Below are 25,208 nucleotides of genomic sequence, written 5' to 3'. Positions count from 1 at the left end.
CTTCTCACCTCGTGAAGTGCCTTGGAAGGTTAAGAGGGTGGAAATTTGGTCGCGCCTCTCTCGCGGCGTTAACCCGGGCGGGGCGGTAAATTTTGCGCCGGGAAACGGTTTGCGTCTGCAGCCACAAAGTTCAGCAGCTGGGCCCTGAGTGTGGGGCGGAGCGCTAAGGGAGGCGTTCCACACCTCTCTCAGGGCGCTCGGCCGGCTGAGCAACTGAAAGTCCCCAGCTAAACAGCCGGCCTCGTGGCGCCCGAAGAGAGGCTTCCGTGGGCAAAACGCCCACCACAAACGTTCCCAATGCTTTACTGACGCCACATCAACATTAATCGCAAAAACAGAAAAATAAAAACCAAGCACGCTTACCTCAGGCCGACATTCCTTCCCTCACTGCGGCCGCTACAGGTCAGACCGCCCGCTTTCCCAGGCGGTCCCACTAGGGGGGCGCTGCGGGGCGCTACGGATCGGGCGCGGACCAAATATCGAGCCGGTGTCGCAACCGGGGGGCGTCGCACACCGGCTCGCCTCTCCCGGGCGGTACTGCTCCGCGCCCCCCCCGCAAACCCCACACCGAATGTCCCGCCGGGGTGCTGGAAGCTGGACGCACGCCCGGAGGTGCTCTCCGCCGCCATTACCGCCACTCCGGGGCGCAGACAGAGACGGCAACGAACTGCAAATCCAGCCCTCAGAGTGCCACTAAAAGTCAGCTGTTGCCATTGAACAATCGCCTGCAGTTTTCAAATCTACGTCCACTCACCTCATCGCGTAGTTTACTCAATAGTTTGCATTAAACAGAATAAATGCGAGGGTTTATGCCAACCCGAAGTATCTGGGGGCCCGAAATAGGCCTTGAACCCCCCCCCCCCCTCCAGGAAACTTTGCCACACCGTCGCACTTGGCTGAGCCTCGGGTTGGCAACTCTGGTTGAACGTATTCCTGGAGGCTTCATCACATGACCTCCCGCCCCACCCAGTCAAACAGCCATTTTATGCCCACCCCCCTCCCACCCCGGCCCGCCTGCAATATGTTGACAACTGAGAAACAGAAGTGTACAAAGAGGCTTATGTTCCCTCTCTCAGTCCCGGGGTTCATTCGCAGCGGTTTCCAGGAGTGCAACCCTTAATTTCTGCAGACTCCAGGGCAATCCTGCAGGTTGGCAACCCGAGTCTCAGCCTCCACCTTCATTAAACTCTTCAGGCTGGGAGGCCGGATTTTTGAGCCACCCTATCTCCAAACGCGTTTTGAAGAGAATTTACATTCAAAATGATGTTTTTGTCCAATCTCAGGTTGCATCGCCTGAGATTATCATGAGCCACGACAGAGCCCCTCAATGCGCACGATGCCTCCAAATTGATTAAGTTGTTCGGGCAACAGCGAGGGAGCTTCCATCTCCAACTGGCTGTGCTTTACGAGGTCTGGAAGTGCTTGACGTTGGCACTGGGTGCCTGAAATGGGAGGAGCTCCACTCCCCCATCACCCTCACCCCTCACCTTTCTGATCACAAAATGTCATCCCCGAAAAGTGAAGGAAAATTGGAGCAGCAGAAATAAATCATGATGATTAACTCCAAGATCATTCTTTTTATTTTATAAACTTAAGAACACAAGAGTTAGGAGCAGCAGTAGGCCATACATCCCCTCGAGCCTGCTCCTCCATTCAATGAGATCATGGCTGATCTTCGACCTCAATTCCACTTCCCTGCCCAATCCCCGTACCCCTTGATTCCATCAGTGCCCAAGAATCAATCAATCTCAGTCTTGAATATACGCAACGAATGAGCATCCACAGGGCAGAGAATTCCAAAGATTCACAACCCTTTGTGTGAAGAAATTTCTCCTTCTCTCAGTCCAAAATGGCCGACCCCTTATCAACAACAACAACAACAACTTGTATTCATATCGCGCTTTTAACGTAGCGAATCGTCCCAAGGCGCTTCACAGGAGTGTTATGAGACAAAAAAATCGACACTGAGCAATATAAGGAGAAATTAGGGCAGGTGACCAAAAGCTTGGTCAAAGAGGTATGTTTTAAGGAGCGTCTTGAAGGAGGAAAGAGAGGTAGAGAGGCGGAGAGGTTTAGGGAGGGAGTTCCAGAGCTTGGGGCCCAGGCAACAGAAGGCACGGCCACCGATGGTTGAGTGATTATATAATCAGGGATGCTCAGGAGGGCAGAATTAGAGGAGCGCAGACATCTCGGGGGGTTGTGGGGCTGGAGGAGGTTACAGAGATAGGGAGGGGCGAGGCCATGGAGGGATTTGAAAACAAGGATGAGAATTTTGAAATCGTGGGGCATTGCTTAACAGGGAGCCAATGTCGGTCAGCGAGCACAGGGGATGATGGGTGGGCGGGAGTTGGTGCAAGCTGGGACACGGGGGCAGCCGAGTTTTGGATCACCTCGAGTTTACGTAGGGTAGAATGGGGAAGGCCAGCCAGGAGTGCGTTGGAATAGTCAAAGTCTAGAGGTAACAATGGCATGGATGAGGGTTTCAGCAGCGGATGAGCTGAGGAAAGGGCGGAGACGGACGTTGTTACGGAGGTGGAAATAGGCGACCTTAGTTATGCTACAGCTATGTAGTCGGAAGCTCATTTCAGGATCAAATATGACACCAAGGTTGCGAACAGTCTGGTTCAGCCTCAGACTGGAGTTGGGGAGAGGGGTGGAGTCAGTGTCTGGGGAACGGACTTTGTGGTGGGGACGTCCCAATAGTCAATTGGAGAAAATATCTGCTCATCCAGAACTGGCTATCCTGAGACTATGCCCCTAGTTCTAGACTCTCAGCATCTACCCTGTCCAGCCCTCTCAGAATCTTTGAATTCATTGCGATCACCTCTCATTCTTGTAAACTCCAGAGAATAGAGGCCTATTCTACTCAGTTGGGTTAAACAGTGAGGAATGCTTTTACGTCGGATATACGGCACAGAAACATGCCGTTCGGCCCAACCAGTCCAAGCCGGCGTTTGTGCTCCACTCGAGCCTCCTCCCGTCTTTCCTCATCTAAATTTATCGGCATAACCCTCTATTCCCTTCTCCCTCATATACTTGTCTAGCCTCCTCTTAAATAATATTCACTTCAACCACTCCCTGTGGCAGCGAGTTCCACATTCTCACCACTCTCTGGGTAAAGAAGTTTCTTTTGAATTCTCCATTGGATTTCTTGGTGACTATCTTATATTGATGATCTTTAGTTATGCTCTTCCCCACAAGTGGAAACACTCTCTCTGTATCCACACTATCAAAACCTTTCATCATTTTAAAGACCTCTATTAGGTCACCTCTCAGCCTTCTTTTTTCAGGAAAAAAGAGACCCAGCCTGTTCATCCTTTTCTGATATATATACCCTCGCATTTCTGATATCATCCTTGTAAATCTTCTCTGCACCCTCTCCAGTGCCTCTTTATCCTTTTTATAATATGGTGACCAGAACTGTACACAGTACACCAAGTGTGGTCTAACCAAGGTTCGATGCAGGTTCACCATAACTTCACTACTTTTCAATTCTATACCTTTAGAAATAAACCCGAGTGCTCGGTTTGCTGTTTTTATGGCCTTGCTAACCTGTGTTGTTATTTTTAGCGATTTGTCTATTTATACTCCGAGATCCCTTTGTTCCTCTCCCCCACCCAGACTCTCACCCTCCATCATCATTGGCTTAGACGAATCTGAGGGTACCGGGGAGGAGAATGAACATGAACCTCGAATGACACAGTCAGTGCAATATACTGGGCTAACAACCGCTGCAGCAATATCAGCGTATTGCATTGCAGGCACAAAGTAGACCCCTTGGCCCCTCACCTTTGGTCCTTTCTTCGATTGTGCTTCTCTGTGACGCGCCTTGGCACGTTGTCCGATGTTAATGTCGCTAAAGAAATGAATGTTAAGCGTTGTGGCTGCACTGCGCAGCCAGGCACAAGGCAGAAAATAATCAAATCTAAAAGCAGGATTGACAACCCATCAGCTCCAAAATTCTCCTTTCCACGGCTATCAGACTGGCGCCGTCTCCTTTAAAGCCCCCACAACATCAGTCCGGCGACCTCGCCTTCAACACTATGCCAACTTCTCCACTTCGGAACACAAAGTGCTGGCTGCTTTAGAGAGCACACTGTTTTTTTAAAATTCCTTCAGGGGATATGTGTCACCAGCAAGATCAGCATTTATTGTCCATCTCTAATTGCCCTTGAGAAGGTGGTGGCAAGCCGCCTTCTTGAACCGCTGCAGTCCATGACAACTGAGCGGCTCGCTGGCCCATTTCAGGGGGCAGTTAAGAGTCAACCCCATCACTGTGGGGTCCAGAGTCACATGTCAGCCCAGACCAGGTAAGGACGGCAGATTTCCTTCCCTGAAGGACATTAGTGAACCAGATGGGTTTTTACGACAATCCGGTAGTTTCGTGGTCACCGTTACTGACATTAGCTTTTCATTCCAGATTGAATTAATTAACTGAATTTAAATTCCCCAGCTGCCAGGGTGGGATTTGAACCCGGGTCTCCGGATCATGGATCATTAGTCCAGGCCTCGGGATTACCCCTCCAGTAAACATGACCACTATGCTACCGGTCCTTATGCTTCGTGATTGTTTAGTGCGAGAGGCAAATGGGCAGACGGAGGTAGTCGGAACTTGAAATAAGTGTCTCGACGAAGGTCTGATCGGTGGGAGGTTTGGGGTTTGCAACATTGTGAAGGATTCATTCAATCCATTACCATCATTGTTATTAAACAGAGTGCTCTATAAATCCCCAACAATGACAACGATTCTCTTTTCTTGCACATATTGCCTCAAAGGAGTTATTATCCTCTCCTCCACAAGGTCATTTGAAGCATACAAAGTACTTACGGTTGGCAGAGCATGACAAGGTCCTGGTCGGTCGTGCCAGGGTGGAGGCCGCGGATGTACAGGTTGGTTTTACTCAGTTGTTCCCCTCCGACGCTGCTGCTGTTACTGCTGCTGTTGGTGCTGGGACTGGGCGGTGCCATCTGCTGGGCTGTTGGGGCATAGGGCTGTTGGCAAAATAAATCAGGCTCTGTTACCGGCTGCGGGCTCAGTAAGCAACAAACTGCCCCCCCCGCCCCGCCAACACCGCCCCGCCACACAACGCCCACCAACTTTAAAGTTAAGTTGGCACGCTGTCTTCCAACGCGACCAGTTGGTTCCCTGGCAGGAGCGGAGCAGGTGACCTCAGCGGGTGAACTCCCGGCCCTGAGATTTCAGTCGTACAAGCGAGATAAAGCAGGACGAGAGGTGGAACTTGAAACTGATGTTCCAAAGCTACAAACTCACAAACGGCAAAGTAAAGACAACGCCCACGAAGGGGTTTAATCGGGGAGAATTATGTTGTCTTAAATCAACAGAATGTGACATTCAATGTGACACCAAGATTGGAGACCACAGCTAATATTTCCCCTGAGAGTTTGTACCGAAGAGTTGCACATGCATAGAATCCCAGAGTATTTACAGCGCAGAAACAGGCCACTCAGCCTAACAGGTCCATGCTGGTGTTTATCGTCCCACCCCTCTTCATCTCACCCTCGATTCCCTTCTCCCTCATGTGCTTGTCGAGCCTCCCCATAAACGCATCTATATCGGCGCGATCCTGGCCTGCAAGACCATCAGCAGACCGGGGCCATTGCAGGGAGCAGCGTGGGGTGGCGGACCACTGCAGGGAGCAGCGCGTCCGGCACCGAAGCGGCGTGCCGGACGGCACCATCGCGGCACGCACCCCCCGCCCCCCCCCCGCCCCCCCCCGCGAAAATCCACACGGAGGTCGGACCGGTAAGCCGGAGGACAGCACAGAAAGGGCGGCGCGGACCTCCCTCTTCAACTTTCGCCCCGCGAGCGGCCCAGCTCACGACCCGCGAGGCTAGCGCCGAGAACGCCCGCGGCGGCGGCGGCGGCCTCACGGGGCGCCAGCGAATCTCCGCCGCCGGACGGAAACGGGGCGCTGCGCCCCAGAGGCGCTAGCGGCAGTGGAAAACCCATGCGATGTTCCCCCCCCCCGCCCCCCCATCTTCTCGACACCTCTCCTATCAAACCCCTATCAGTTCCATGAAACTTTTCCGATTGAAAGTACAGTATGATGGTAAGTACGGCAGGGAATCGAATACGGCCAGGGTGATCTCCTGGACTAGTTACGATCGCCTGGATGGGTCGGAGAGGAACTTTCCCAGATTTTTTCTCCCTAAATTGGCCTGGGATTTTATCTGGTTTTTGCCTCTCCCAGGAGATCACATGGCTCCGGTTGGGGTGGAGTGTAGAATGTTTCAGTGCAAGGGGTGTCGCAGTTGTGTGAGGCGGACTGGTTGGGCCGGGTGCTCTTTGCCTTGCCGCCATTGTTCATGGGTTTATATGTAACCTTCAGGGCTGCTGACCGAGGGCCGTGCGGCTCTTTGTCGGCCGGCGCGGACACGATGGGCCGAAATGGCCTCCTTCTGCGCTGTAAATTTCTATGTTTCTTTCTACGATGTTCCCTCCCTGCAAACTGTCTCAAATGATGAGCTTTAAAGCAACAGAAATTCACGCATCTGATTCAGTAACAGTGACACTTGTGAGATTGGACATCGGAGAACCCAAAGGAAGAGCAGAGATCTGTCTCGGTCTAGTTGATCAAAAATCTCCCTCCTGCCAACTGCAGAAGGAACTTTAAATAGATCAGAAAGCATCAGAATCACAGATGACAATTTCTTGAAACCCATTCACCAGATGTGCCGTGGGATGGAGTATACATCACAGCCCTCACTGCCATTCAAAGCAATCCTTCCTCTTGTCTCACGCTGTCAAGCCGTGGCTCAGTGGGCAGCACTCTTTACCTCGGAGTCAGAAGGTTGTGGGTTCATGACCCACTCCAGAGACTTGAGCACAAAATCTAGGCTGACACTCCGGTGCAGTGCTGAGGGAGTACTTCGACTTGTCTACAAAAATTAGCAATTGGAGGCAAACCGTCTCTTCATTATCAGCAGCAAATACCAACAGGCCAGGCCACGCAGTGAGCTACAGTGTAAAACTACTCAATTGTGGCCCAACAATATTAGTTGTCCCTAAGAAGAGGTGCCGTCTTTCGGATGAGACGTTAAACCAAGGCCCCGTCTGCTCTCTCCAGTGGATGTAAAAGATCCTATGGCACTATTTGGAAGAAGAGCAGGGGAGTTATCCCCGGTGTCCTGGGGCCAATATTTATCCCTCAATCAACATAACAAAAACAGATTATCTGGGTCATTATCACATTGCGGTTTGTGGGAGCTTGCTGTGCGCAAATTGGCTGCTGTGTTTCCCACATTACAACAGTGACTACTGAAGTACATTTTTAAATGTACTTCATTCATACTTTGTGACGTCATGTGGTCGTGAAATGCGCTATCTAAAGGCAAGCCTTCCTTTTACAGATAATGACTTATGCTGGTCCTGCTCGCTGGCATCTGAAGTGGCCCTTTCTACTGGCACAAGCCTTGACAATGAGTGCCAGCTGTCTCCAAATAGCTGTCTGTGCCAGATTCCAATCGAGGTCCCACAGGCCTTTTGCAGATTGGATTTCATGCACATACTGAACAAAGGCCCATAACAATGGAAGGCACGCTACGTTTCAAGCAGTGGATCGTGCAGCACAGTTAGCTGGATCGAGGGGGAAGGATCCCAGGATCCACAAGGCTCCTCGGTAGAAGATTGTTCTCGCAAGGTCGTGCCTGTGCAAAGCTTCAGCACTGTGGCAAAGGCTCCTGGGAAAAGTAGTGTCAAGGCTGCAAGAGTTTTTTGATTCATTCACGGGATGTGGGTGCTGCTGGCAAGGCCAGCATTTTTATTGCCCATAGGAGAGGCCTCCCTCTGTGCTGCACTAGCCTACGAAAGCTGTTAAGCAGACAAATCAATCTGGCCCGCAGCTTTCTGTGGTGCCGGACAGGGCTGAGTCCCTCAGGGAAAAGGCACGGAGACTCTGCCAGGGACCCCTGCTTCTGATCGCCGGCCAACGAGCCCCGACGCTGGAGAGTGCAGGTGCCGAGGAGCCGGGTGAGAGGTTGATCGGGTTCAGCCGCGATGCACCCCCAGGGCCGAATAGCCCAGAGAAATTCACACGGGTGGTGAGGCACCAGGAGGCTCCTGTGGCAAAGAAAGGGTCAGGGTACTAAAATGTGCAGGAGAGCCTTTGGAAATAAATCAAAGACTCACAAAGCGCAGCAAAGGAAGGATGCTTGACTGGTTTATCAAAGTCATTTGAACCTGCAAGGTGTGTTGGTAGCCTGGCACACAGTGTGAGCAAGGTTATTGGAATACAAAAACATGTTTATCCATTTCCCATCAGTGAAGTTGTACAGCAATTGGACCAAAACACACAGATGGAAAGAACCACTTTAAATGGACAACATGTTCACGTCATAAAAGGAAAAAACAGCCAGTGATACTGTGCCACCCGACTCCCACTGTGATAACACTGTGCCCCATGACTCCCACTGTGATACTGTGCCCCATGACTCCCACTGTGATAACACTGTGCCCCATGAGTCCCACTGTGATACTGTGCCACCCGACACCCACTGTGATAACACTGTGCCCCATGACTCCCACTGTGATAACACTGTGCCACCCGACACCCACTGTGATAACACTGTGCCACCCGACACCCACTGTGATAACACTGGGCCCCATGACTCCCACTGTGATAACACTGTGCCCCATGACTCCCACTGTGATAACACTGTGCCCCATGACTCCCACTGTGATACTGTGCCCCATGACTCCCACTGTGATAACACTGTGCCCCATGAGTCCCACTGTGATACTGTGCCACCCGACACCCACTGTGATAACACTGTGCCCCATGACTCCCACTGTGATACTGTGCCACCCGACACCCACTGTGATAACACTGTGCCCCATGACTCCCACTGTGATAACACTGTGCCCCATGACTCCCACTGTGATAACACTGTGCCCCATGACTCCCACTGTGATAACACTGTGCCCCATGACTCCCACTGTGATACTGTGCCACCCGACACCCACTGTGATAACACTGTGCCACCCGACACCCACTGTGATAACACTGTGCCCCATGACTCCCACTGTGATAACACTGTGCCCCATGACTCCCACTGTGATAACACTGTGCCCCATGACTCCCACTGTGATAACACTGGGCCCCATGACTCCCACTGTGATAACACTGTGCCCCATGACTCCCACTGTGATAACACTGTGCCCCATGACTCCCACTGTGATAACACTGTGCCCCATGATTCCCACTGTGATACTGTGCCACCCGACACCCACTGTGATAACACTGTGCCACCCGACACCCACTGTGATAACACTGTGCCCCATGACTCCCACTGTGATAACACTGTGCCCCATGACTCCCACTGTGATAACACTGTGCCCCATGACACCCACTGTGATAACACTGTGCCCCATGACTCCCACTGTGATAACACTGTGCCCCATGACTCCCACTGTGATAACACTGTGCCCCATGACTCCCACTGTGATAACACTGTGCCCCATGACTCCCACTGTGATAACACTGTGCCCCATGACTCCCACTGTGATAACACTGTGCCCCATGACTCCCACTGTGATACTGTGCCACATGACTCCCACTGTGATAACACTGTGCCCCATGACTCCCACTGTGATACTGTGCCACCCGAAACCCACTGTGATAACACTGTGCCCCATGACTCCCACTGTGATACTGTGCCACCCGACACCCACTGTGCTAACACTGTGCCCCATGACTCCCACTGTGATAACACTGTGCCCCATGACTCCCACTGTGATAACACTGTGCCCCATGACTCCCACTGTGATAACACTGTGCCCCATGACTCCCACTGTGATAACACTGTGCCCCATGACTCCCACTGAGATAACACTGTGCCCCATGACACCCACTGTGATAACACTGTGCCACCCGACACCCACTGTGATAACACTGTGCCCCATGACTCCCACTGTGATAACACTGTGCCCCATGACTCCCACTGTGATAACACTGTGCCCCATGACTCCCACTGTGATACTGTGCCACCCGACACCCACTGTGATAACACTGTGCCACCCGACACCCACTGTGATAACACTGTGCCCCATGACTCCCACTGTGATAACACTGTGGCCCATGACTCCCACTGTGATAACACTGTGCCCCATGACTCCCACTGTGATAACACTGTGCCCCATGACTCCCACTGTGATAACACTGTGCCCCATGACTCCCACTGTGATACTGTGCCCCATGACTCCCACTGTGATACTGTGCCCCATGACTCCCACTGTGATAACACTGTGCCCCATGACTCCCACTGTGATAACACTGTGCCCCATGACTCCCACTGTGATAACACTGTGCCCCATGACTCCCACTGTGATACTGTGCCCCATGACTCCCACTGTGATACTGTGCCCCATGACTCCCACTGTGATAACACTGTGCCCCATGACTCCCACTGTGATACTGTGCCCCATGACTCCCACTGTGATAACACTGTGCCCCATGACTCCCACTGTGATAACACTGTGCCCCATGACTCCCACTGTGATAACACTGTGCCCCATGACTCCCACTGTGATAACACTGTGCCCCATGACTCCCACTGTGATAACACTGTGCCCCATGACTCCCACTGTGATAACACTGTGCCCCATGACTCCCACTGTGATACTGTGCCCCATGACTCCCACTGTGATAACACTGTGCCCCATGACTCCCACTGTGATAACACTGTGCCCCATGACTCCCACTGTGATAACACTGTGCCCCATGACTCCCACTGTGATAACACTGTGCCCCATGACTCCCACTGTGATACTGTGCCACCCGACACCCACTGTGATAACACTGTGCCCCATGACTCCCACTGTGATACTGTGCCACCCGACACCCACTGTGATAACACTGTGCCCCATGACTCCCACTGTGATAACACTGTGCCCCATGACTCCCACAGTGATAACACTGTGCCCCATGACTCCCACTGTGATACTGTGCCACATGACTCCCACTGTGATAACACTGTGCCCCATGACTCCCACTGTGATACTGTGCCACCCGACACCCACTGTGATAACACTGTGCCCCATGACTCCCACTGTGATACTGTGCCACCCGACACCCACTGTGATAACACTGTGCCCCATGACTCCCACTGTGATAACACTGTGCCCCATGACTCCCACTGTGATAACACTGTACCCCATGACTCCCACTGTGATAACACTGTGCCCCATGACTCCCACTGTGATAACACTGTGCCCCATGACTCCCACTGTGATAACACTGTGCCCCATGATTCCCACTGTGATACTGTGCCCCATGACTCCCACTGTGATAACACTGTGCCCCATGACTCCCACTGTGATAACACTGTGCCCCATGACTCCCACTGTGATAACACTGTGCCCCATGACTCCCACTGTGATAACACTGTGCCCCATGACACCCACTGTGATAACACTGTGCCACCCGACACCCACTGTGATAACACTGTGCCCCATGACTCCCACTGTGATAACACTGTGCCCCATGACTCCCACTGTGATGCTGTGCCACCCGACACCCACTGTGATAACACTGTGCCACCCGACACCCACTGTGATAAAACTGTGCCCCATGACTCCCACTGTGATAACACTGTGCCCCATGACTCCCACTGTGATAACACTGTGCCCCATGACTCCCACTGTGATAACACTGTGCCCCATGACTCCCACTGTGATAACACTGTGCCCCATGACTCCCACTGTGATACTGTGCCCCATGACTCCCACTGTGATACTGTGCCCCATGACTCCCACTGTGATAACACTGTGCCCCATGACTCCCACTGTGATACTGTGCCCCATGACTCCCACTGTGATACTGTGCCCCATGACTCCCACTGTGATAACACTGTGCCCCATGACTCCCACTGTGATACTGTGCCCCATGACTCCCACTGTGATAACACTGTGCCCCATGACTCCCACTGTGACACTGTGCCCCATGACTCCCACTGTGATAACACTGTGCCCCATGACTCCCACTGTGATAACACTGTGCCCCATGACTCCCACTGTGATACTGTGCCCCATGACTCCCACTGTGATAACACTGTGCCCCATGACTCCCACTGTGATAACACTGTGCCCCTTGACACCCACTGTGATAACACTGTGCCCCATGACTCCCACTGTGATAACACTGTGCCCCATGACTCCCACTGTGATAACACTGTGCCCCATGACTCCCACTGTGATACTGTGCCCCATGACTCCCACTGTGATAACACTGTGCCCCATGACTCCCACTGTGATAACACTGTGCCCCATGACTCCCACTGTGATAACACTGTGCCCCATGACTCCCACTGTGATAACACTGTGCCCCATGACACCCACTGCGATAACACTGTGCCCCATGACTCCCACTGTGATAACACTGTGCCCCATGACTCCCACTGTGATAACACTGTGCCCCATGACTCCCACTGTGATAACACTGTGCCCCATGACTCCCACTGTGATAACACTGTGCCCCATGACTCCCACTGTGATAACACTGTGCCCCATGACTCCCACTGTGATAACACTGTGCCCCATGACTCCCACTGTGATAACACTGTGCCCCATGACTCCCACTGTGATAACACTGTGCCCCATGACTCCCACTGTGATACTGTGCCACATGACTCCCACTGTGATAACACTGTGCCCCATGACTCCCACTGTGATACTGTGCCACCCGACACCCACTGTGATAACACTGTGCCCCATGACTCCCACTGTGATAACACTGTGCCCCATGACTCCCACTGTGATAACACTGTGCCCCATGACTCCCACTGTGATAACACTGTGCCCCATGACTCCCACTGTGATAACACTGTGCCCCATGACTCCCACTGTGGTAACACTGTGCCCCATGACTCCCACTGTGATAACACTGTGCCCCATGACACCCACTGTGATAACACTGTGCCACCCGACACCCACTGTGATAACACTGTGCCCCATGACTCCCACTGTGATAACACTGTGCCCCATGACTCCCACTGCGATAACACTATGCCCCGTGACTCCCACTGCGATAACACTGTGCCCCATGACACCCACTGTGATAACAATGTGCCCCATGACACCCACTGTGATAACACTGTGCCCCATGACACCCACTGTGATAACACTGTGCCCCATGACACCCACTGTGATAACACTGTGCCCCGTGACTCTCACTGCGATAACACTGTGCCCCATGACACCCACTGTGATAACACTGTGCCCCATGACTCCCACTGTGATGACACTGTGCCCCATGACTCCCACTGTGATAACACTGTGCCCCGTGACACCCACTGTGATAACACTGTGCCCCGTGACTCCCACTGTGATAACACTGTGCCCCATGACTCCCACTGCGATAACACTGTGCCCCATGACTCCCACTGTGATAACACTGTGCCCCATGACTCCCACTGTGATAACACTGTGCCCCATGACTGCCATTGTGATACTGTGCCCCATGACTCCCACTGTGATAACACTGTGCCCCATGACTCCCACTGTGATAACACTGTGCCCCATGACTCCCACTGTGATAACACTGTGCCCCATGACTCCCACTGTGATAACACTGTGCCCCATGACTCCCACTGTGATACTGTGCCCCATGACTCCCACTGTGATAACACTGTGCCCCATGACTCCCACTGTGATACTGTGCCACCCGACACCCACTGTGATAACACTGTGCCCCATGACTCCCACTGTGATAACACTGTGCCCCATGACTCCCACTGTGATAACACTGTGCCCCATGACTCCCACTGTGATAACACTGTGCCCCATGACTCCCACTGTGATAACACTGTGCCCCATGACTCCCACTGTGATAACACTGTGCCCCATGACACCCACTGTGAAAACACTGTGCCACCCGAAACCCACTGTGATAACACTGTGCCCCATGACTCCCACTGTGATAACACTGTGCCCCATGACTCCCACTGTGATAACACTGTGCCCCGTGACTCCCACTGCGATAACACTGTGCCCCATGACACCCACTGTGATAACACTGTGCCCCATGACACCCACTGTGATAACACTGTGCCCCATGACACCCACTGTGATAACACTGTGCCCCGTGACTCCCACTGTGATAACACTGTGCCCCATGACACCCACTGTGATAACACTGTGCCCCATGACTCCCACTGTGATGACACTGTGCCCCATGACTCCCACTGTGATAACACTGTGCCCCATGACTCCCACTGTGATAACACTGTGCCCCATGACACCTACTGTGATAACACTGTGCCACCCGACACCCACTGTGATAACACTGTGCCCCATGACTCCCACTGTGATAACACTGTGCCCCATGACTCCCACTGCGATAACACTATGCCCCGTGACTCCCACTGTGATAACACTGTGCCCCATGACACCCACTGTGATAACACTGTGCCCCATGACACCCACTGTGATAACACTGTGCCCCATGACACCCACTGTGATAACACTGTGCCCCATGACACCCACTGTGATAACACTGTGCCCCATGACACCCACTGTGATAACACTGTGCCCCGTGACTCTCACTGTGATAACACTGTGCCCCATGACACCCACTGTGATAACACTGTGCCCCATGACTCCCACTGTGATGACACTGTGCCCCATGACTCCCACTGTGATAACACTGTGCCCCGTGACACCCACTGTGATAACACTGTGCCCCGTGATTCCCACTGTGATAACACTGTGCCCCATGACTCCCACTGCGATAACACTGTGCCCCATGACTCCCACTGTGATAACACTGTGCCCCATGACTCCCACTGTGATAACACTGTGCCCCATGACTCCCACTGTGATACTGTGCCCCATGACTCCCTCTGTGATAACACTGTGCCCCATGACTCCCACTGTGATAACACTGTGCCCCATGACTCCCACTGTGATAACACTGTGCCCCATGACTCCCACTGTGATAACACTGTGCCCCATGACTCCCACTGTGATACTGTGCCACCCGACACCCACTGTGATAACACTGTGCCCCATGACTCCCACTGTGATACTGTGCCACCCGACACCCACTGTGATAACACTGTGCCCCATGACTCCCACTGTGATAACACTATGCCCCATGACTCCCACTGTGATAACACTGTGCCCCATGACTCCCACTGTGATAACACTGTGCCCCATGACTCCCACTGTGATAACACTGTGCCCCATGACTCCCACTGTGATAACACTGTGCCCCATGACTCCCACTGTGATAACACTGTGCCCCATGACTCCCACTGCGATAACACTATGCCCCGTGACTCCCACTGTGATAACACTGTGCCCCATGACACCCACTGTGATAACACTGTGCCACCCGACACCCACTATGATAACACTGTGCCCCATGACTCCCACTGTGATAACACTGTGCCCCATGACTCCCACTGTGATACTGTGCCCCATGACTCCCACTGTGATAACACTGTGCCCCATGACTCCCACTGTGATAACACTGTGCCCCATGACTCCCACTGTGATAACACTGTGGCACATGACTCCCACTGTGATAACACTGTGCCCCATGACACCCACTGCGATAACACTGTGCCCCATGACTCCCACTGTGATAACACTGTGCCCCATGACTCCCACTGTGATAACACTGTGCCCCATGACTCCCACTGTGATAACACTGTGCCCCATGACTCCCACTGTGATAACACTGTGCCCCATGACTCCCACTGTGATAACACTGTGCCCCATGACTCCCACTGTGATAACACTGTGCCCCATGACTCCCACTGTGATAACACTGTGCCCCATGACTCCCACTGTGATAACACTGTGCCCCATGACTCCCACTGTGATACTGTGCCACATGACTCCCACTGTGATAACACTGTGCCCCATGACTCCCACTGTGATACTGTGCCACCCGACACCCACTGTGATAACACTGTGCCCCATGACTCCCACTGTGATACTGTGCCACCCGACACCCACTGTGATAACACTGTGCCCCATGACTCCCACTGTGATAACACTGTGCCCCATGACTCCCACTGTGATAACACTGTGCCCCATGACTCCCACTGTGATAACACTGTGCCCCATGACTCCCACTGTGATAACACTGTGCCCCATGACTCCCACTGTGGTAACACTGTGCCCCATGACTCCCACTGTGATAACACTGTGCCCCATGACACCCACTGTGATAACACTGTGCCACCCGACACCCACTGTGATAACACTGTGCCCCATGACTCCCACTGTGATAACACTGTGCCCCATGACTCCCACTGCGATAACACTATGCCCCGTGACTCCCACTGCGATAACACTGTGCCCCATGACACCCACTGTGATAACACTGTGCCCCATGACACCCACTGTGATAACACTGTGCCCCATGACACCCACTGTGATAACACTGTGCCCCATGACACCCACTGTGATAACACTGTGCCCCGTGACTCTCACTGCGATAACACTGTGCCCCATGACACCCACTGTGATAACACTGTGCCCCATGACTCCCACTGTGATGACACTGTGCCCCATGACTCCCACTGTGATAACACTGTGCCCCGTGACACCCACTGTGATAACACTGTGCCCCGTGACTCCCACTGTGATAACACTGTGCCCCATGACTCCCACTGCGATAACACTGTGCCCCATGACTCCCACTGTGATAACACTGTGCCCCATGACTCCCACTGTGATAACACTGTGCCCCATGACTCTCATTGTGATACTGTGCTCCATGACTCCCACTGTGATAACACTGTGCCCCATGACTCCCACTGTGATAACACTGTGCCCCATGACTCCCACTGTGATAACACTGTGCCCCATGACTCCCACTGTGATAACACTGTGCCCCATGACTCCCACTGTGATACTGTGCCCCATGACTCCCACTGTGATAACACTGTGCCCCATGACTCCCACTGTGATACTGTGCCACCCGACACCCACTGTGATAACACTGTGCCCCATGACTCCCACTGTGATAACACTGTGCCCCATGACTCCCACTGTGATAACACTGTGCCCCATGACTCCCACTGTGATAACACTGTGCCCCATGACTCCCACTGTGATAACACTGTGCCCCATGACTCCCACTGTGATAACACTGTGCCCCATGACACCCACTGTGAAAACACTGTGCCACCCGAAACCCACTGTGATAACACTGTGCCCCATGACTCCCACTGTGATAACACTGTGCCCCATGACTCCCACTGCGATAACACTATGCCCCGTGACTCCCACTGCGATAACACTGTGCCCCATGACACCCACTGTGATAACACTGTGCCCCATGACACCCACTGTGATAACACTGTGCCCCATGACACCCACTGTGATAACACTGTGCCCCATGACACCCACTGTGATAACACTGTGCCCCGTGACTCCCACTGTGATAACACTGTGCCCCATGACACCCACTGTGATAACACTGTGCCCCATGACTCCCACTGTGATGACACTGTGCCCCATGACTCCCACTGTGATAACACTGTGCCCCATGACTCCCACTGTGATAACACTGTGCCCCATGACACCTACTGTGATAACACTGTGCCACCCGACACCCACTGTGATAACACTGTGCCCCATGACTCCCACTGTGATAACACTGTGCCCCATGACTCCCACTGCGATAACACTATGCCCCGTGACTCCCACTGTGATAACACTGTGCCCCATGACACCCACTGTGATAACACTGTGCCCCATGACACCCACTGTGATAACACTGTGCCCCATGACACCCACTGTGATAACACTGTGCCCCATGACACCCACTGTGATAACACTGTGCCCCATGACACCCACTGTGATAACACTGTGCCCCGTGACTCTCACTGTGATAACACTGTGCCCCATGACACCCACTGTGATAACACTGTGCCCCATGACTCCCACTGTGATGACACTGTGCCCCATGACTCCCACTGTGATAACACTGTGCCCCGTGACACCCACTGTGATAACACTGTGCCCCGTGACTCCCACTGTGATAACACTGTGCCCCATGACTCCCACTGCGATAACACTGTGCCCCATGACTCCCACTGTGATAACACTGTGCCCCATGACTCCCACTGTGATAACACTGTGCCCCATGACTCCCACTGTGATACTGTGCCCCATGACTCCCTCTGTGATAACACTGTGCCCCATGACTCCCACTGTGATAACACTGTGCCCCATGACTCCCACTGTGATAACACTGTGCCCCATGACTCCCACTGTGATAACACTGTGCCCCATGACTCCCACTGTGATACTGTGCCACCCGACACCCACTGTGATAACACTGTGCCCCATGACTCCCACTGTGATACTGTGCCACCCGACACCCACTGTGATAACACTGTGCCCCATGACTCCCACTGTGATAACACTATGCCCCATGACTCCCACTGTGATAACACTGTGCCCCATGACTCCCACTGTGATAACACTGTGCCCCATGACTCCCACTGTGATAACACTGTGCCCCATGACTCCCACTGTGATAACACTGTGCCCCATGACACCCACTGTGATAACACTGTGCCACCCGACACCCACTGTGATAACACTGTGCCCCATGACTCCCACTGTGATAACACTGTGCCCCATGACTCCCACTGCGATAACACTGTGCCCCATGACACCCACTGTGATAACACTGTGCCCCATGACACCCACTGTGATAACACTGTGCCCCATGACACCCACTGTGATAACACTGTGCCCCGTGACTCCCACTGTGATAACACTGTGCCCCATGACACCCACTGTGATAACACTTTGCCCCATGACACCCACTGTGATAACACTGTGCCCCGTGACTCCCACTGTGATAACACTGTGCCCCATGACACCCACTGTGATAACACTGTGCCCCATGACTCCCACTGTGATGACACTGTGCCCCATGACTCCCACTGTGATAACACTGTGCCCCATGACTCCCACTGTGATAACACTGTGCCCCATGACTCCCACTGCGATAACACTATGCCCCGTGACTCCCACTGTGATAACACTGTGCCCCATGACTCCCACTGCGATAACACTGTGCCCCGTGACTCCCACTGCGATAACACTGTGCCCCATGACTCCCACTGCGATAATACTGTGCCCCATGACTCCCACTGTGATAACACTGTGCCCCATGACTCCCACTGTGATAACACTGTGCCCCATGACTCCCACTGCGATAACACTGTGCCCCATGACTCCCACTGCGATAACACTGTGCCCCATGACTCCCACTGTGATAACACTGTGCCCCATGACTTCCACTGCGATAACACTATGCCCCGTGACTCCCACTGCGATTAATCTTCAATTCCAGGAGACTCCAGGCTAATCCTGGAGGGTTGGCAACCCATTCCAAACCCTTCCCAGTTAAAATTGGGGCTCTGCGCTCCGCGATTTTGGCTTGGAGCTGGGCAAAAACTGCGCAGGGTTCCCGAGTCGGCGGCTTTTCAGCGCCCCGTGCTGGGCGATGTGTGGACCTATGGATAAGGGCGGGGCTCGTCGCCACTGTGAAGCCCCCTCTGGCCAAACAGCTCGCTGGCACTCGCGGTTCATGCTGCGGCACAACGGTGGGCACTGGCGGGCCCTGTCCGCCCACCTGAGGAACCAGCGGCAATCCGCACCGACAGGCGGGGCGGGCGCGTGGCGGGGGGAGTGAGTGCGTTGAGCGCGGTGGTTGGAACTGGAGTAAGTCCGACAGATACAGAGCGGGCAGCAGCTGACAGGAAGTGAGGGAATGCGAGTCCAACCGATTAAAACGTACCGCGGGGGGAGGAGGCGGGGGTGGTGGGGGGGGGGGTGCGGGGGGTTGCGGTGGTGGGTGGGGGCTGCAGGATGGGAACAGAACATCAAGCAAAAATAGATCAAATTGTGAACGGCAGTGCTCGGCAGCCCAGTTGTATTCGAAAGAATCAATGGAATCGCCCCGCCCCGGGATCGTGCCCCGGGGTCCTTGGCTCCCTCACGTTTGTTTGTTGTGACCTTCCGAATGCAGCACAACGCCTCAGTCACGCTGGAACCAGGAAGCGACTTGCACTGTGTGCCCCGCGGGTAGGAGGCGGCCAGACGACCAGCCTGTTTTGAGCTGCACGGTGAATACTCGCAGGCGCCAAAATTAGCACGTGCGATTAAGCAGAGGGCAACGTGTCACTGGTGGCGCAGCAGGCAAAGTATTTGGGCGAGCTGGGTGTGCAAACAGCAAGGGTCGTCAGGCTGTGCACAGCAGGCGGTGGGGCAGATAGGTTTACCAGGCCGCGACCCTGGGCACCAAGGGTTACGTTACGAGGCGAGATTACACAAACTCGGGTTGTATTCCCTGGAATTTAGACGGTTAAGGGGTGATCTGACGGAAGTTTTCAGGATATTAAGGGGAACAGGCAGGGTAGATTGAGAGAAACGATTCCCGCTGGGTTGGGGAGTCCAGGACTCGGGGGCACATTGGAGCCAGACCTTTCAGGAGTGAAATTAGGAAACACTTCGACACACAAAGGGAGGTAGAAGTTTGGAACTCTCTTCCACAAACGGCAACTGATGCTCGATCAATTGTTAATTTTTAATCTGAGACTGGTGGATTTCTGTTAACCAAAGGTATTAAGGGATATGGGCCAAAGGCAAGTATATGGAGTTAGGTCGCAGATCAGCCGTGATCTCATTGAATGACAGAACAGGCTCGAGGGGCTGAATGGCCTCCTCCTGTTCCTATGGTAACAGGCTTGAGAGGCTGAATGGGCCTCCTCCTGTTCCTATGTAACAGGCTCGAGGGGCTGAATGGCCTCCTCCTGTTCCTATGGTAACAGGCTCGAGGGGCTGAATGGACCTCCTCCTGTTCCTATGTAACAGGCTCGAGGGGCTGAATGGCCTCCTCCTGTTCCTATGGTAACAGGCTCGAGGGGCTGAATGGCCTCCTCCTGTTCCTATGGTAACAGGCTCGAGGGGCTGAATGGCCTCCTCCTGTTCCTATGGTAACAGGCTCGAGGGGCTGAATGGCCTCTCCTGTTCCTATGTTAACAGACTTGAGGGGCTGAATGGCCTCCTCCTGTTCCTATGGTAACAGGCTCGAGGGGCTGAATGGGCCTCCGCCTGTTCCTATGTTCCTAGATACATAAATACATACACAAGGCTCAAGGAAATGATGGTGAGACCCTGTAAAGCACTTAAAAAGCATGGAGTGGCAATTTGAAAATCCACCCCATTGCCTCTTCTGGCTGCCCATCGGCGTTACAATGTGCAAATGCATCGGAAAGTCGTTCAACCGACAAATTAATCTGGCCCGCAGCTTTCTGTGGTACTGAACGAACTCAGCTGGGGCTACAACAGGCCTCAGTCCCTCAGAGCTAAGCTGTGGGAACTCCGCCAAGGACCCCCAATGCTGGAGAGTGCAGGTGCCGAGATGTTGGGTGAGAGGCTGATCGGGTTCAGCCGCGATGCACCTCAGAGCCGAATAGTCCAGCGACACTCACACCGGGAGTGATGCACCAGGAGGTGCCTGAGGCAAAGAAAGGGTTAGGGTGCAAAAACGTACAGGAGAACCTTTGGAAATAAGTCAATGAATTACAAAGCACGGCAAAGGAAGTGATGCTTGACTGGTTTATCGAAGTCATCTGAACCTGCAAGGTGTTCGTGGCCTGGCACACAGTATGAGCAATGTTATTGTAATACAAAAACCCTTGATGTGATTACACTGTACCACGTAACACCCTATGTAGTGACACTGTACCACGTAACACCCGCTGTAGTGACACTGTACCACGTAACACCCGCTGTAGTGGCACTGTACCATGTAACACACGCTGTAGTGACACTGTACCACGTAACACACGCTGTAGTGACACTGTACCATGTAACACCCGCTGTAGTGACACTGTACCACGTAACACACGCTGTAGTGACACTGTACCACGTAACACACGCTGTAGTCACACTGTACCACGTAACACACGCTGTAGTGACACTGTACCACGTAACACATGCTGTAGTCACACTGTACCATGTAACACCTGCTGTAGTGGCACTGTACCACATTACACCCGCTGTAGTCACACTGTACCACGTAACACACGCTGTAGTGGCACTGTACCACGTTACACCCGCTGTACTCACACTGTACCACGTAACTCCCGCTGTACTCACACTGTACCACGTAACACCCGCTGTAGTCACACTGTACCACGTGACACCCGCTGTAGTGACACTGTACCACGTGACACACGCTGTAGTGACACTGTACCACGTGACACCCGCTGTAGTCACACTGTACCACGTGACACCCGCTGTACTCACACTGTACCACGTGACACCCGCTGTACTCACACTGTACTACGTGACACCCGCTGTACTCACACTGTACCACGTGACACCCGCTGTAGTCACACTGTACCACGTAACACACGCTGTAGTCACACTGTACCACGTGACACCCGCTGTACTCACACTGTACCATGTGACACCCGCTGTAGTCACACTGTACCACGTAGCACCCGCTGTAGTCACACTGTACCACGTAGCACCCGCTGTAGTCACACTGCACCATGACTGTACCACGTAGCACCCGCTGTAGTCACACTGTACCACGTGACACCCGCTGTAGTCACACTGTACCACGTAGCACCCGCTGTAGTCACACTGTACCAAGTGACACCCGCTGTAGTCACACTGTACCACGTGACACCCGCTGTACTCACACTGTACCACGTGACACCCGCTGTAGTCACACTGTACCACGTTGCACCCGCTGTAGTCACACTGTACCACGTGACACCCGCTGTAGTCACACTGTACCACGTGACACCCGCTGTAGTCACACTGTACCACGTAGCACCCGCTGTAGTCACACTGTACCACGTGACACCCGCTGTGCTCACACTGTACCACGTGACACCCGCTGAACTCACACTGTACCACGTAATACCCGCTGTACTCACACTGTACCACGTAGCAACCGATGTAGTCACACTGTACCACGTGACACCCGCTGTAGTCACACTGTACCACGTGACACCCGCTGTACTCACACTGTACCACGTGACACCCGCTGAACTCACACTGTACCACGTAATACCCGCTGTACTCACACTGTACCACGTAGCAACCGATGTAGTCACACTGTACCACGTGACACCCGCTGTAGTCACACTGTACCACGTGACACCCGCTGTACTCACACTGTACCACGTGACACCCGCTGTAGTCACACTGTACCACGTGACACCCGCTGAACTCACACTGTACCACGTAATACCCGCTGTACTCACACTGTACCACGTGACACCCGCTGTAGTCACACTGTACCACGTGACACCCGCTGTACTCACACTGTACCACGTGACACCCGCTGTAGTCACACTGTACCACGTGACACCCGCTGAACTCACACTGTACCACGTAATACCCGCTGTACTCACACTGTACCACGTGACACCCGCTGTAGTCACACTGTACCACGTAGCACCCGCTGTACTCACACTGTACCACGTAATACCCGCTGTACTCACACTGTACCACATAATACCCGCTGTAGGGGCACAGTACCAACTAACACCCGTAGTGGTGACATCCATGTGACTCACTGGATCTTTGGACATTATTCTACAGTATGTTACAAAAGAAAGGGCGCTATTTTAATACTCTAGCAGGTTCTCAAAGAAGTTGCGAGGAGTACTGCAAGTAAACAGGGAGTGTGGATTAGAAAATACAATGATGTCATGGGGTAAAGCCTCTTCACAAGAATGGGCCAGCATAGTTGTCATTTTTTTGAGTTATCAAGTTGTGTTTACACGTGTCATAATGGGCAGGAGGGGCTGGTTGCTCGGCAACAACCATGTTGTGGCCCAGGTTGTCCACTTAGCTGTTGTTTTTTTTCTCTTCTTCATTCACTTGTGCCTCAGTTCGGCCTCAGATCTCTTTAAACTTGCCCGGGGGCGAATTAAATGATTTGATGGGGTCGATCGAGAGAAACTATTTCCTCTGGTGGTGGGAGTCCAGAACAAGGGGCATAATCTTAAAATTAGTGCCAGGCCGTTCAGGGGTGATGTCGGGAAGCACTTCTTCACACAAAGGGCAGTGGGAATTTGCAATTCTCTCCCCCAAAATGCTGTCGAGGCTGAGGGGGGGGGGTTCAACTGAAAATTTAAAGACTGATATTGTTAGATTTTTGCTCGGTAAAGATATTAAGGGATGTGGAACCAAGGTGGGTCAATGGAGTTAAGATACAGATCAGCCGTGGTCTCATCGAATGGCGGAACAGGCTCGAGGGGCTGAATGGCCTCCTTCCTCTTCCTAATGTTCCTACAACCACCACCCGAGCCCTGGGCTCTACTTTACAGTCACGCAGGAGGATCCCTGAGCACTCGTGTCAGCTCCTGATGGCGCGATTAAACCTCCTGACAGGGCCACGGAGCAATGCCATCGGGAGGTCAGCCAGCAGCACTGGGAGCTGGCACCGGCAACCGGGAAGCCACCCACCCCTCCCCCCGCCGATCGATCGGTAGCCTCGAGCCGATGCATCCGGTGTGAACACGTCGCGGCTTTACATACTGACGTCGTTTCCGATTGGGTGGTGCTGGCTGTGTGTTTTAAGGGGCGAAGCAATTCATTTACAACAACAACCTGCATTTATATAGCGCCTTTAAGGCAGTAATACATCCCACAGCACTTCGCGGGTGCGATTATCAAACAAAACCGAGCCACATAAGGAGATATTAGGGCAGATGACCCAAAGCTTGGTCAAACAGGTAGATTTTAAGGAGCGTCTTAAAGGGGGAAAGAGAGGTCGAGAGGTTTCGGGAGAGAATATAAGAGCGGAGGGCCTTGGCAGCTGAAGGCACGGCCGCCAATGGTGGGATGATGGAAATCAGGGATGCGCAAGAGGCCAGAGTTGGAGGAGCGCAGAGATCTCGAAGGGTCGTCGGGCTGGTTATTCAGCACAGTACCGAGCGATGTGTAACATGACTCAGCCTTTTGTATCGTCACTTAGGAAAGCAATCGAGTTGCCAAGTTAAAGTGCCACTGGTCACTGTGATCAACTTGGAGTCAATGGAATCCGTGGCTCAGTGGGTAGCACTCTCACGTCTGAGTCAGAAGGTCGTGGGTTCATGTCCCACTCCAGGGACTTGAGCAGACAACCTAGGCTGACACTCCCAGTGCAGTACTGAGGGCGTGTGACATTGTCAGATGTGCCCTCTTT

At 53.1% G+C, this 25,208-nt stretch overlaps 1 protein-coding gene across 6 annotated transcripts in view; it reads right to left on the bottom strand.

The window, feature by feature from the left end:
• The window catches only part of LOC139240935 (RNA-binding motif, single-stranded-interacting protein 2-like), a 670,592-nt gene that overhangs the window by 490,401 nt on the left and 154,983 nt on the right, over positions 1–25,208 (bottom strand). For 4 of the 6 annotated variants that reach the window (XM_070869478.1, XM_070869483.1, XM_070869481.1 and 1 more), the window contains exon 2: positions 4,829–4,992. In XM_070869478.1, coding sequence (XP_070725579.1) covers positions 4,829–4,992 — 164 coding nt within the window. Of the gene's footprint in view, positions 1–4,828; positions 4,993–23,517; positions 23,557–25,208 lie in introns of those variants that run through there. The other 2 variants (XM_070869482.1, XM_070869484.1) reach the window with 2 other exon arrangements.

The sequence above is a fragment of the Pristiophorus japonicus genome, chromosome X, assembly GCF_044704955.1.
Source record: "Pristiophorus japonicus isolate sPriJap1 chromosome X, sPriJap1.hap1, whole genome shotgun sequence".
NCBI classification, from domain to species: domain Eukaryota; kingdom Metazoa; phylum Chordata; class Chondrichthyes; family Pristiophoridae; genus Pristiophorus; species Pristiophorus japonicus.
This window is presented reverse-complemented; position numbering and strand designations above follow the sequence as displayed.